Raw genomic sequence first — 13,700 nt, 5'->3', positions numbered from 1 at the left:
TCAGAGAAGCAGGAGCTGTTATGACTAGAATGATAATTAAGAGCTGGATTCCCAGGTGACAGCAGAACAGTGTATGCTTGTACCAGCAGTGCAAGGAGAACTGAACTGAAGAATTTAGCCCAGACATCTCAGATTAGACTGATAACATTATACTTTGTCACATTAACTGCCCAGGCTCCATCAGAGGACTCTTCTGTTTTACAGTGTTCTGACCATTTCCCACTGATTTTCAGTTTGCTTTCAAACATCTTCCCTTCTGCTTCACTCTTAATAAAACATAGTGAGAAAGTTACATTTTCACAAGTGTTTTAAGGCTGCATCCTCTGCCTATACCTAGGTGCTCATTCCCACCTCCCTCTTTCTTCTCCCTGGATGTGTATATGGGGAACTTCACTCTAAACTCTATTGGAATACCTCTCTATGCTGAAAATAATGTGGAAAGGGAAAAAGGGAAGTGGAAGGAAATCAGAATTGTTTGGCTTTAGTTCATTCCTACTGGGAAGTTCAGTTCTCCACAGCTTAACCTCTTGCATTGCCATCAGTTGGATTTAAGCATGTATTTAAAAATTAGTTTGATACTTTGTAAGTACTTTTCAGTATAAAGCTGATTTGTCCCCATCTATGTATTTTTTGTTATTTTCTGTCCAGTCAAAAATGTTAACTTGATCATTTCACATGAGCTTTTCAAAAGTGTTCAAGAAGAGAGATGACTTTGATTTGTGGCTTTTTTTTTTTTTTCTTTTGTCCTAGCATTGTCTGATAACAAATATTTTATTAGCATCCAAATAGTCTCACCCAATGTTAAGCACTTCATTAAGATGTATAAATTTCCCCTCTCCCCACCACCCCTGCAATTATTTAGTCCTGTCTGGCAATAGCACATATGACAAAGATCAGTGCTGGATGTGCCTGTATAACGAAAAAGGATTGGGGGGATTTCCTTTTCTAAAACTGAAGGGTTTTTTATGTCTCTTGTAATCTTGTCAGCTCTCAAAGAGAGCTCAAACAATTGTTGGTACAGGGGAGAGTGAAGCTTGGCTGTCTGTATAAAGCATCCTCACACAGCAGTGAAACTTGCTTGATTGAATTAGGATGTTTTTAAATAAACAAATCTAAAATGCCCAGAAGCACAAAGAAAATGAACAAATCCAGTTATTTACTCTAACAAATCTTACTGTCCTCAAGTCAATAATGAATAAATGGACAGGCTAAAGAAAAAAATGCTGCTATTGAGAAGGGTAGTGATTGAGGAAGTTTGTGGTATCTTGATAATGTTTTGGACAATAAAAAGATTGTGTCTGAAATAAATGGTGATGGTCATGGCTCAGACTGGAGTATTTTCCATTGGGTGGCAGTGAAGTGCTGGGTAGTTCTTGAAGTGCACTGAAATATGTAGTAATAAAGTAAGCACCGTATGAGGCTGGTGCTTTAGGCTTATTCCACTCTTAAAGGAGAAAGTCTTCAGTTGAGATTTTTTTTTTTTTAATATCATGTTAAGAATCAGAGAAAGATTGATCCAAGTAGTCCAGAGAGCTGAAGTGATGCCTGCACAGAGGAGGGCTTATTAGAAGGTGAGAAAGGGGCTTATTTCATACATATATGGAAGCAATCGTGAGAAAGGAGATGTGGTAGAGGGGAATCAAAAAAGACTCTGGCTGTGTCACAGTGAGAGCTTGTACTTTTTCCCTGAAGCCTGTATGATTGCTCTACCAATTCATCTGTTTAATTTTCTCGGTGAAAAAAAGTAAACAAAAGGCTGATCTGTGGCTTGGGAACAGGAGGAATCTTACCCAGTTATTGCACCAGTTGCTGCCCAGGCACATATGGATAGGCACATATATATACCCTCTTGATGCTTCTATTGTCTCAGCTACTAAATGGGAGTAATAATGCTTAAATTATGTATCATTCAGTGTTGTGCAAGTTAATTGGATAATGCTACATAGCCCTTTAACGATGAACTGCATAATGTAAATGATGTGTAAATCTTACTAAGGGTCTCTGTGTTAGGTATAAAGAACCCCATGGTAACTGCAGGCCCAGGAGAGCACTTGGGCTGGCTGCATGCAATTTGACTTCAGTTGAGCAACAGAATAGCACATTTACACAAATCTGTCCCCTGCTGAAGTGCCCTGCAGACTGGCAGAACATGTAAACACTTCTGGACCCAAGCTTTTAGTCTTCTTCTGTCTAACCTGCTGCTTCAGGAATTTTTGTGATAGGTGTTGGAGAAACCGTAAGTGGCACAGAGAAGGAACTGAAATCCAGGCTCTGTTAGCTTGGTATTTTTAACCCAAGCTATCTGGCAGTAGTGGGTAAGATGCCAACATAGCATGAAATTTAAAGGAAAAAATGGAAGGATGGAAGCATAAGTGCACCACTCCAGGAGGTGTAATTTTAATAATTTCAGCAGTTGTCTGATGAGCCAAACTGGGATAGAGTGAGAACTGTTGCTTACTGAAGCATTTGAGCTAAGCTGGGAGGATGGATTAGTGAAAAGCATTAGTGTTAGCCCTTTTTTTCTGTTTCATTGGCTTCCTTGTTTCCCCTGTTGGATCATTCTCACAGCTGTATACAGTAACTTCATCCTCTAAAGATCACTGAGCAGGTGATGAGCTGGCATAACTACCCAACTTTTCACCATGATTTACTAGCAAAAGGGATTTCGTTTGGTACCTAATACACTCTTTTTCTCCAAAGAGTCTTTGGCTGCTTGCCATGTGCTTTGCAACTGAGCAACACCATGGTGCATTTTGTTTGTCACCAGTGTCAGTAAGCTCTCCTAAAGTGCTTGAAATACTTCTACCAGTTTGGAGCTTAGAGGAACTTCAGTGTATGAGTTGCATCTTGCAGGAAGGTCAGACAAAAGAAATGTGGATTTGTGGGTGTTCTTGATGAAAAAGTAGAGGAATACAGACTAATTCCACATCAGCATTAATTAGCAACAGCAAAAATAAAATGATGTTAGGAAAGATGTTACTATGTCTATGGGTCTTCTTCTGTACAAGCCACATTTTTTTTAATTTGTTGCTGAAAGATGTTAAATGCATAGAATCACATAATGAAGTAGGGGGGTGTTTTTGGTTTTTTGTTGTTGTTGTCTTGGGGTTTTTTGTTGGTTTTTTATTGTTGTTGTTCTCCAAATACCTGAATGGTGTATTAAACTCTGTAACTAATTTTTTTTCCACACAGATAGAAGACTAAAGGGTTATCATTCTTTTTCTTCTCTCAAGTTGAAACGTTTACTGCTTAAACAAGGTTACCTTATTTTCTCCAATGTTTTCTTGCAGATCTTAGAATCTCAAGACATGTATTTCCTTGGACTGTTGTCTTTGCTTGTTTTGCCAAGCAAAGCCTTCAAGACAAATTTTCCTGATGAAACCATTGCAGAGCTTTCTGTGAATGTTTACAATCAGCTGCGAGCTGCAAGAGAAGATGAGAATATTCTGTTCTCTCCTCTGAGTATTGCAATAGCCATGGGAATGGTAGAGCTTGGAGCCCATGGGACCACTTTGAAAGAAATTCGACATTCCTTGGGCTTTGACAGCTTAAAAAATGGTAAGGCCTTTTAATCATGTTTTACTCTGGGGCTTTTTGTCTTCAAGAAACAGATGGCAATGCCTGAAGAGCAGTGGAAGCAGCCCAGTTGTGTCCATGGGTTATTAATCAGGAGGCTTCTTGGCATCCTGTTTGATGGCCCAGGCATGCTGAAGCATGCTTCAGTGAGCTCTGCAGAAGCTGAGAGATGCTGACACACACTCCTGCTTGGGTACCTGAATCTTAAGCAATTCCAGTTAACTGTTGAACTTGGTTTCCATCAGGAAAATAAGCTTGCTTTTGCCTGGGAAGTTAGAAGATTTATTAGGAATATCCTCTTTTAGGGGTTGTCATGAAATCTAAAAAGGAAAGCGTTGGGTTTGGCAATATTCTTATATGGAAGTCTGAAAATCCTGGTAATTTACCTGGAAATGTCTCTGAATTCGACCCAACTTCTTTGGTTCTTAGAGGCAGAACCTGTGGGTTCTTTATTCAATGTTCTGTCTGCATTGCATAATGGTGCCTGCAGAGAAAATAAAATCAGGAAATAAAAGTCCTGTGTCTGGATCTGTGCACTCCAAGCACACTCTCAGTGCAAGTAACTGTTAGATGAATACAATTGGAGGGGATGAGTGAATGGCAAGAAATTACTCTGAAGAGGCACTTTCTATGAATTTTGATGTTGAAGTAATTGGTTTGAGGCCTGAATGACATTTCTTATTCATGCCATGTGCTGGACTTTGGTGAAAGGATCTTGTTGAGGAATTTCTAAATACAGTGTTCAAGATGTGCTCAGCAGTACCACTGCACAGATGATGCCTGCCTCTCTGTGGAGACTACAGCACATACTTGGTTTCACAGCTTATCTCTAAAATATTGAAAAATTATCCCTTAGCTATAATTGAAAAAATTATGCTGTTGATTTCAGGTGAGCTACTCAATGTACTTGCATATGACTGGTATTCAGTGAAAGTATTCCAGTGATTTCTGTTTGGAATATATTGCATTCAATTTTTAATTGATCTTTTTTTAATTAAATTAGAAATTTTTACTTCAGATAGACAATAGTATAAGGTTCATATCTTAAATGACTTTAATCCTACTCAGGATTCCTCATTTCCTAAGCAAATAGATCTGTGCTACCTCACACAGGTTCCTGTGAAATTCCAGACATGTTTTTTTCAGAGAAGTCAATGGGGAAGTCCTTAGCTTCACACCTTGAAGTTCACTTTTTCTTAAACAATTGGCTTTTAGGATGCAATGAAAAATCTGTTAAGTATTTGTGGTGGCAAGACATAAAAATGACTTTTAAAAAGTTTTTTTTTTTAATTACTCTGTTGGTGTTGAAAAGATTGCCATTGATAGCTTTGTCTTTGGGATTCAAATGTCTAATTATGCTAGTTGTAGGTAGCAGAAAGAATAAGCTCTAAATAATGTGTTCTGCCTTTTAGATTGTTCTTTTAGGTCTGAAGGTGTGTGTGGGTTTAGAAACAAGTTTATTAAAATTTTTTTTCTCAAAATATCTATGTGACAATTTTTTTTTCCATCAGAAAAATATGGAATAACTTTCTTTTCTGAAACACTGAGTCTGTTTTTCTTTCCTCAGGTGAAGAATTTGCCTTCTTGAAGGATCTTTCTGATATGGCAACTACTGAGGAAAGCCATTATGTTCTGAATCTTGCTAATACTCTCTATGTGCAGAATGGATTTCATATCAGTGACAAGTTTCTGCAGTTGGTGAAAAAATACTTCAAAGCTGAAGTAGAAAATATAGATTTCAGCCAAAGTGCAGCTGTAGCTTCCCACATCAATAAGTGGGTGGAGAACCATACAAATAGTAAGTCCATGTGCTGCTGTTCTGTACTTCCTGCAGTGTGTCTACAGAGTTACACAGTGTTGTGTAATTACTGCCTTTTATCTGTTCTGCTTGAGACTAAAGCATCTCCTTCCATAAAAAGAATTCCAGTATCAGCCTTTTGTGAAATTATGCTTTTTTCCTGTGCAGAGTTGTTGTATAGTAAATAATATCAGCCATTGCTATCATACAGCAGTATCATTGATGGAAGGAGAATGTTTTAATGGTATGCATTTTAATAGTATATTAATACTGATTTTTTTACTAAATTAAAAGAAGTAGTAAATTAAGTACAGTTTCTAGCTATTGAATGTGTGGAGTATCACCAGTCTTCCGAGAAACTCAAAGTAGTTACAAGATACTGAGAAACACAATACTTGTGAGTACAAAGGATTACTTTAAACCACAGAATCAGGCCCTATAATTTAATCTTTTCCTATGTGAGGAATCTAGATGTAATGTTGAGAGAGCAGTTGATTTTAGGGAGACTGTCAACACAGTTTCACAGCAAAACTTTGCAGCAGTGGAATAAACACAGAATCACTGTAAATGTGCATATTCAGCTCTGCCTGATGTAGTGCTTGCTTCACTTGTGGAGTCCCAAAGGTGTGACAATTTGTGAAGCCAATCTCAAGGCATGGGAGGGAAGTTAGCACCCCACGGTATGGATCAAAGCATAATCTCCTTCTGGGTCATCTGGCACACTCTGGAGGTTGATATTTTAAGATTAATTTAATGGGGATCTGGCTCAAACATCAATCATGCCATTCTAAATTTAAAGGTGTCAGAACCCACTGTAAGGTATTTACCCATCAGCATGTAGGCTGAATATTTAAGAATGCATAATGTTTTATGGAAGTCTGTGGCACCAAAGTGAAAAAACATTTCATATTTTCATTCCATTTTGTAAATGATCTGGGTTTTTTTTTTCCAAGGGAAAATAGCAGCTATTATATTCAAATTAATTCTGCCCTTTATCTCAAGCTACAGTAATAGAGGGAATGTAAGTGATGCAGCAGATTACAGAGCTTTTTTCAGAGAAACATGATGCCTGATTGAAAAGTAAAATGCTCATTTAAAAAGAACAAGTTCTCCTGCTTAATACCTTCCACCATTGCCCTGGAAGGAGCTGTGCAGAGCTAACAAAAGCAGCTGTGGGGCTCAGGATCAGGCTGTGGCAGTACCAATCCTTCAGCTTAGACTCTGACCACTGCATCTTATTCTCCCCTGCCTGCCAGGTCTGACAGAAGAGGCTCATCTTCTTGTTAGGAGGGGGGTACAAAGCAGGCAGCTTTCCAATTCCAGCACATTTAGCATGATGGGAGGCTCAAAACACAAAAAAAACCCCACTTCAAAATACAGAAAAAAAAAGAAAACTTCTTAATGTACCTTAGTGTGCTAACAAGACATGGCTGAAAAATATAGGGGAATATATTGTTACAAATAGAAATGGAAAAATTACAAGCTTATTCTGTTGGGTTTTTTTTTCCCTAACCACAGAGAGTAAGTCTGGCAGTTTGGGTTACATCTCCTTTTTAAGAATATTCTAGATGTAATGAAGTGTAAAGAACAACCTTGAAAAATAATGCCCTATGACAGATTTCTCACCAGTTAGTTCATTGTCATACTCCAGAAAGAAGTAGTCTGTATTTCAAACCATAAATTATGAAGTAATAATCAAACTGTAAAATGTGGTTTTAACACCTTGCATTGCAATGCCATTTGACAGCAGAAGTGAGCAAGAAAGCTATTCTGAAGTATGCTGTAACTCCTCAAGAACAGTGACAAATGTGGTCAGTGCACCAAATTTAACAAACTCAATTATTTTGCTGAAAAGTAAGCCATTTAAAATGAGCTAAAGCAGGTAACAGACTGTTTTCTGATGGAAGTGACTTATTGAGGAGTAGGAGCAAAGCAGCTGCCCGTGCTCAGCTGACATACCTCCTGTGAACAGAGCAGCTGCTAGATGGGTTTTCTCTCTTGCTTTTCAAGGGCTGGTGTCAGTGGAACAAATGCTAGGAATCCATGGGGTTTTACATGGGTCCTTATATTGAAGTCTGGGTATTGATTAGAAATTGCAGCCTTCCTTCAGAACTGGCTCAAGTGTAGGTCTAAGGGGTATACTTGTACACTTTAAATTAAACACTAATTTAAGTGCTTCTTTGGACTAGAGCCAAACTTTATACAAGTTCTGACTAGCAGGATGGTGCTGAAACTGTATTTTAGCAGCAGTGTAAACATGGTTTATGTGACCCCTTTCCCACTTGGTTTCACTGTGGGGTATGGAACCAGTCACAAAGAAACTGTTGCCTAAGATGTGCTGGATGGAAGGGTTTCTGCACCTCCACTGTGATTTAGGTTTACAAAACACTGGCAGTCTAATTGGAGATCTAATGGAACATCTGAATTGGAAATTACATGTTAGCACAGCTTTTTATTTTCCTGCATTTTTCAAGCTGTTTTAAGATTTGATTTAATGCTCGAGTTGATGTGCAGACTGACAGTTGGTTTTTTGGTTTTTTTTTTCTTAGATATGATCAAAGATTTTGTGTCTTCAAGAGATTTTGGTGCTCTCACTCATTTGGCTCTCATCAATGCAATCTACTTTAAAGGCAGTTGGAAGTCACAGTTCAGACCTGAAAATACAAGAACTTTTTCTTTCACTAAAGATGATGAAAGTGAAGTGCAGATTCCCATGATGTACCAGCAGGGAGAGTTTTACTATGGTAAGTTAGAGCTTTAGCAATTTACAGCTAATAAGTTCATAGCAGCAGTACTAATTTCTGTTGTTGTCTGTTCTTTTACCCAGAATTTTAAATGTGGTGTTTGTCCAATGAAGGGACTCTGAGTTTGTGATTTTGTGAGTGTGTGTGCTTGTGTATTTTAACTAGATAGCAACATTTATAATGACCTTCTTCTTGATTACTTTTTCTTTAGTTATGTGTTTGGTGTCACATGGTGGATTTGTTCATCCTTTATCTCAAGCCACCTCTCTGTTCTTGAGCTAGTCCTGCTTCTTCCTGCATTTTTTTTCCTGTGCTAAATATTAAAATTAATAATGTTTGGTCATTACTGTTTTAATATCCTTAGGTAAAGCAGGAGTGTTTTGAACAGCACAACTAATGATGTTTTTACCTTGAGCTTGAACTGCAAGTAGATTCTACATTTGAGCACTGGCAGTATTTCACTCAATATTATCACTAACAATTTGTCTCTTCTGAATTAAAAAAACAAAACAAAAACCCTCTGCTGATTTCCATGATGGTTTTGGCAGACTTAACAACTTTTAGACCTCTCTCTGTTTAACCAGTGGAAGAATGGAAGTTAGGTAGTAGGTTCAGAACTGTGATTATTTACAAACTGTGTGACTGTCTAAGCTTGTCATCTTGTAAAAAAGCAGATGTAAAATGCAAATCCTGTGATGAAGAAACCACTATCAATTTTCTACAGAAGAAAGGCTTGTTTTTTTGTTCCAGTATCTAATAAAAGCTGCCTGGTATCAGCCTTCTATTTTTCCTAATCTCTGGTGAAGAAAAAAAAAAAACCAAAACCTTTATCTTTTTGGTTGTTTTCTTTTTTAGGAGAGTTCAGTGATGGCTCCAATGAAGCAGGTGGCATCTATCAAGTTCTGGAAATCCCATATGAGGGGGATGAGATGAGTATGATGATTGTCCTGTCCAGACAGGAAGTTCCTTTGGTCACATTGGAACCACTGCTCAAAGCCTCCTTGATTAATGAGTGGGCTAATTCTGTAAAGAAGCAAAAAGTGGAAGTGTACTTACCAAGGTGAGAATTTGCTCCCATGTCAGTAGGAGGAGAAAGATGGTGTTCAAATTGATTGGAGTACACTGATCATCCTGATCAAGTCTGCAGTTACAGAGCACCCACATGGAGGTTGCTTTGACAGGAAAAGCCCAGGGGGTGTGCAGTGGAGGATGAGGGTTATTTAAGGGAACAAATGAGCACTGTATTTGCAGAATTTCACCATCAGGAATATATCCACTCTGAATGATGTTCAGAGTATTGCAGAATTCATTATGGCTAAGTTGCATTTAGGCAGGAGCCATAGAAATACTGCAAGTCTGAAATAACAGAAGATAAAATGTCTCATTTAGGTCCTAATTAGATCTCTTTGTGCTGCTGATTTTAAAGGATGTGATGGTGTGTGTCTAGGTAGGTACAAATATTTGAGAGTTGAAAGGTAATTCCAGTCAATTTGTCTTTTGTCTTAGCTGTAATAATTGCTGTTCCTTTTAGAGGAGCAATAGAATAACAAGATGTTAGTACCAGAAGGGATGAAAGGATTCTCATGTCATTTGTAGACATAAGTTGTGTGTGCTCAGAGTCATCTCTGCTCACATGTACCACTTAGTTATCTTTCCTAGAATTCTTTTTCATCTACTTTAAAATATATTTCATGCTTACCCTACACTTGACTTTAATAACAGAGTTGTTTACTGCTAAATGTCATTAATAATGTATAGTTGGATCATTATGTCCTTCAGGTGACCCATAATGATTTCATTAAGGTGTTTATAGAACAACCTGCCACAAGGTTGATGTGGATCACTTCTACTTCACTTTTGTGGCACTTCTAGGAGGTATAAGGCAGCAGAAAATGTATACTACAGTGAATCCTTTTAATCATTTTAAATAGTTCCTTGTTTTTATATGACTTGGAGATTTGAGTTTATTTCAAATGGTAAGAGCAGAGCAAGAATCTCTGCAGAAATCTCTGCTTCCTTTCCAAGCAGGCTGCTTTCAACAAGCTAACTGAGCTGAGCACCCTAAAACAAGGCTAGTCAGGATGAATGAGATGAAATGGTGCTGTCAGCATGCCCTGATTCTAACTTGAGATGGAGTTGCACTTCTCTCTAAAAAGCTGAGAGTCAGAGTGGTGAGGGAACAGCAGCATTTTGGGGCTGTTTTTTCTCTGTCCCAAGTATCATTTCCTTTGAAGAATCAGGCAGAGCAGCAGAGAGCTGCATTGCAGGTTTTACACAAACTCAACCTACTGTACACTATCCCTGTGATTTTTTGTTTGTTTGTTTGTTGTTTGTTTGTTTGTTTTTCTCCTGGAGCCCCAGGTCCCAGAAGTTTTAGTATTTAATAGTGCACTAAGATGCAAGGGAGAGATGTTTCTCCTAGGCTCTTTCTCCTGTAGGCTTGGGCAAACCTTACCTGGATGTTGAGAAGTAAAATATGAGGGTTCTTCTATCCCTTGAGCTTTTCTTTTATAACTAGAGCATTTCACAGCCTGTGCATCAGGTGATAAAGCTGCATATTTTCTCTCAAAGAATTTCTAGAGTGCCATATCCACAACAGAGGTCTCTTCTCCTTGAGTACATAGGGAATCAGAAAACTATCTTCCAAATTTAAGCAGCTTAGGTATCTAAAGTTAAATACATGAGTGTCATGGAAAACATATTAAATATTCTCTGTAGTCATAGACATGAATTGGAGGCTTAGGTTTTGTGTGGTTATAAAATGGTTTGATTTATTCCATCCTTGGGCTGGTCCTCATGCCTGTTGCTCTTATCTAAGAACCTCAAAGAACCTGGTAAACATTTGTGAATTAAGGCTATGCAAAGGCCAAACAGGTACAAGCAGGTGCTGATTACAGTCAGTATTTTCAGATTATAAAAGATAATGATCATGATCTTGAAATTACATAGAGTAACACTGCAGTTTCCTTACAAAAATTCCACATATTAATTGCATACTCCCCAGGTGCTGGGTTTCCATTAGGGATTCAGAGGTAATCTGCAGGATTTTATCAATGCTCTAAATAAACACTTCATAAATATTTCATGCTCTGACTCGGAAAGGCATGTTGGGGAATGTGGCTTGCAGGCCCTGTCCACTGAGAAATTGAAAGCAGTGGAATAAAATTAAAATTTTATATCCTGAAAGATGCTATCCAATTATAAAGTGAACATTTTTGAAACCTGCACATTTGTAATAGAACGTGAATGACTACCAAAAGCAGAGTTAATCACAAGTTTCCAATTTCTGTCTGCCTTATCTGTGTGCAAATGAAATTGTGTATTATTCCTCTTTATAGCAAAGGAGAGATTTGTACAGAACTGTTAAATTATACTCTCTCATTTTCATTTTCAACTTGTTGTTTGCAGCCTAGCCCAGACTAAAGTGATCAACATTTAATCCACTTTTTGCACAGGAGTGAAACAGACCATGAATCTAATTTACAAAGCTGTCTCTAACATAAATTATTTGAAGAGCCTGGAAGGAACCAGTACCTAATAGTGCAACACTCTGCAGATCTCTTAGGATTATTCCAGTATGTCTGGCTCTCTGCAATGGCCTTCTTGCTTTTTTTGTACATTTAAAATAACTTAAAAATGCCTTAGGTGGTGTCAAAGATTGTTTTCTTATAAAAACGAAACAAAAACAGAACACACACACACAAAAAAAAAACAAAAAAAACCCAAACCCAATCAAAAAAACCCATTTTCTCTCTTTTTTAAAATATGCTCTCTTGAGTCCACTTTTCATGAGGAATAGGCCAGTGCTGATTGTTCTTGAGACACAGTTACAGATGCATAAAACTGTCATAGCCAACTTCTGCAGCCCAGATTTAGCCTTGACTAGAAAGATGTTGCCAGAGAAACAGCCATAACCAGCCTTGCTTCACCTAATCAGAGCAGCTGGATGGGGGTTTTAGTTCAGTTTTGTTGTTAGTGGTTGCTTTTTATTTTTTTCCCCCTCATCTGTTTTCAGGCTATTCAATCATGCAGTCTAGTTCTAGCACCTCAGGACAACCTAGCTGAAATTCCAGGCAAAATGTTGGAATTGATACCAGCTGGCAGCTTTGTATTGGAGGCTGCCTACGAGGCAAAAATACCAATTCAGATCCTGAGGACCTGCCCTCCAAGCAAGAAGACTGTTGATTTGAAGCAATGGAACCATTCCTGTCCTTGGTTTTTGTTCTGCAGAATGTAATGTGTTAGAACCAATCTGAAAACCTGCAATTTCTTGCTCTTGTTCATTTAGAACTCAGAGTAATTGTTTAAATTACAGCCTGTGGGATGAATCAGTCTCAGATGTAGCTCCCTTCTGTTGTCTAACTAGAATCTGTACCCTAAACCTTGAGTCTGTGGATCCTGGGTGTCTAAGGACCTCATGAAAAATTCAGCATTTCAGAAGGGTTGCACAACATCATCCAAGTTGAAGCCATCTTTTTTTTTTTCTTTACTTTGTCTTTAAACCCTGTAAAATAAATGGCTTGATATGCTCTTTAGTGGTCTGTCCAGTACCTAAAGCTTCAGAAACAAAACTAAGGACACTGAATGCATCATTTTAATATAATGCTTGTGTAAGTTTTAAATTTCATTCAAATACCAGGAGTTTCTGCTACACTCTCCAGAGAACTGCTGGTTTCTCAGTCTAATTGTACTTCCTAAGCATCTCATTTTGTTCTTCATTTCAGTGGAAGTCAAGGGAAGTGCTTTTGCTCAACTATTTGGGCTTCATTTTATATGTGAGAAGTAGAGAGACTACACATAAATACTATAACAAATATAGAGCTAACTCACATCTTCACTTCTTGACTTTGGCTCACAGCTGATAATCAGAGCCATCACCTCTTCAGTTGGAAAAAATGGTGGTTTGCAGTTGTTTTTTTTTATTTGTGACCTCAAATTTTGGTTTCATGCAGATTTTTCTTGCTGGTGTCCTATGCTGAGACTTCACTAGATTGACATTGCTACTTAATAGCTAAATTATCTCAAACTTGACACTAATTATAATAGCCATACTATTAATACTGCTCGTGGTGAAGTAATATTAAAAAAAGAGAAATGTACCACTGAAAATTGTATGAAATGCATTTTGACATGAATTTGCCTGGTAGGGTAGGCACAGTTGGATGTGTATGTCAAAATGTTACAGCTTTGATACAGAAGGAAATAATTCTGCATTTATCCCATGTGCACAAAGAGAACCTCTCTACTGAATGTACAGTGTAGTAAGAGTAAAACAAATTTTGGAGCCTCTAAGCCAGTGGGAAAATGGAATGGATTAACAATTTTCAGGTTTGTGTTTCAGCTTAAAGCTAAAATTATGCAGAAAGCCTTTGAGTTCCTTGTCTGTAGTTTTTGAGCAATATGGGTGTCCACAGCTTACTAAGAGGAAAGAGATGGTTTTGCTTGAAGAGGAAAACTTAACAGGACACATGTCCTATTTTCAAGTGCTGCTCCATTGACTGATGCAGACTATGCCAGAACACTAAGCTTCCTCCAGTACATAAATCTTTTATCTTTGGTCTTTTCTGGTTCTTTTGAGAAGT

General features: G+C 37.8%; 1 protein-coding gene across 4 annotated transcripts in view; it reads left to right on the top strand.

The window, feature by feature from the left end:
• The window catches only part of SERPINI1 (serpin family I member 1), a 46,444-nt gene that overhangs the window by 20,648 nt on the left and 12,096 nt on the right, over positions 1-13,700 (top strand). For 3 of the 4 annotated variants that reach the window (XM_071752733.1, XM_071752734.1, XM_071752735.1), the window contains exons 2-5: positions 3,291-3,558; positions 5,144-5,374; positions 7,924-8,118; positions 8,974-9,178. In XM_071752733.1, the coding sequence (XP_071608834.1) occupies positions 3,309-3,558; positions 5,144-5,374; positions 7,924-8,118; positions 8,974-9,178 (881 nt within the window). In that variant the 5' untranslated portion in view covers positions 3,291-3,308. The remainder of the gene's footprint in view (positions 1-3,290; positions 3,559-5,143; positions 5,375-7,923; positions 8,119-8,973; positions 9,179-13,700) is intronic. The other variant, XM_071752736.1, reaches the window with a different exon arrangement.

This window comes from Heliangelus exortis, chromosome 9, assembly GCF_036169615.1.
Source record: "Heliangelus exortis chromosome 9, bHelExo1.hap1, whole genome shotgun sequence".
NCBI lineage: Eukaryota > Metazoa > Chordata > Aves > Apodiformes > Trochilidae > Heliangelus > Heliangelus exortis.
The sequence above is the reverse complement of the archived record's forward strand: the minus strand, read 5'-3'. Positions and strand labels throughout refer to the sequence as shown.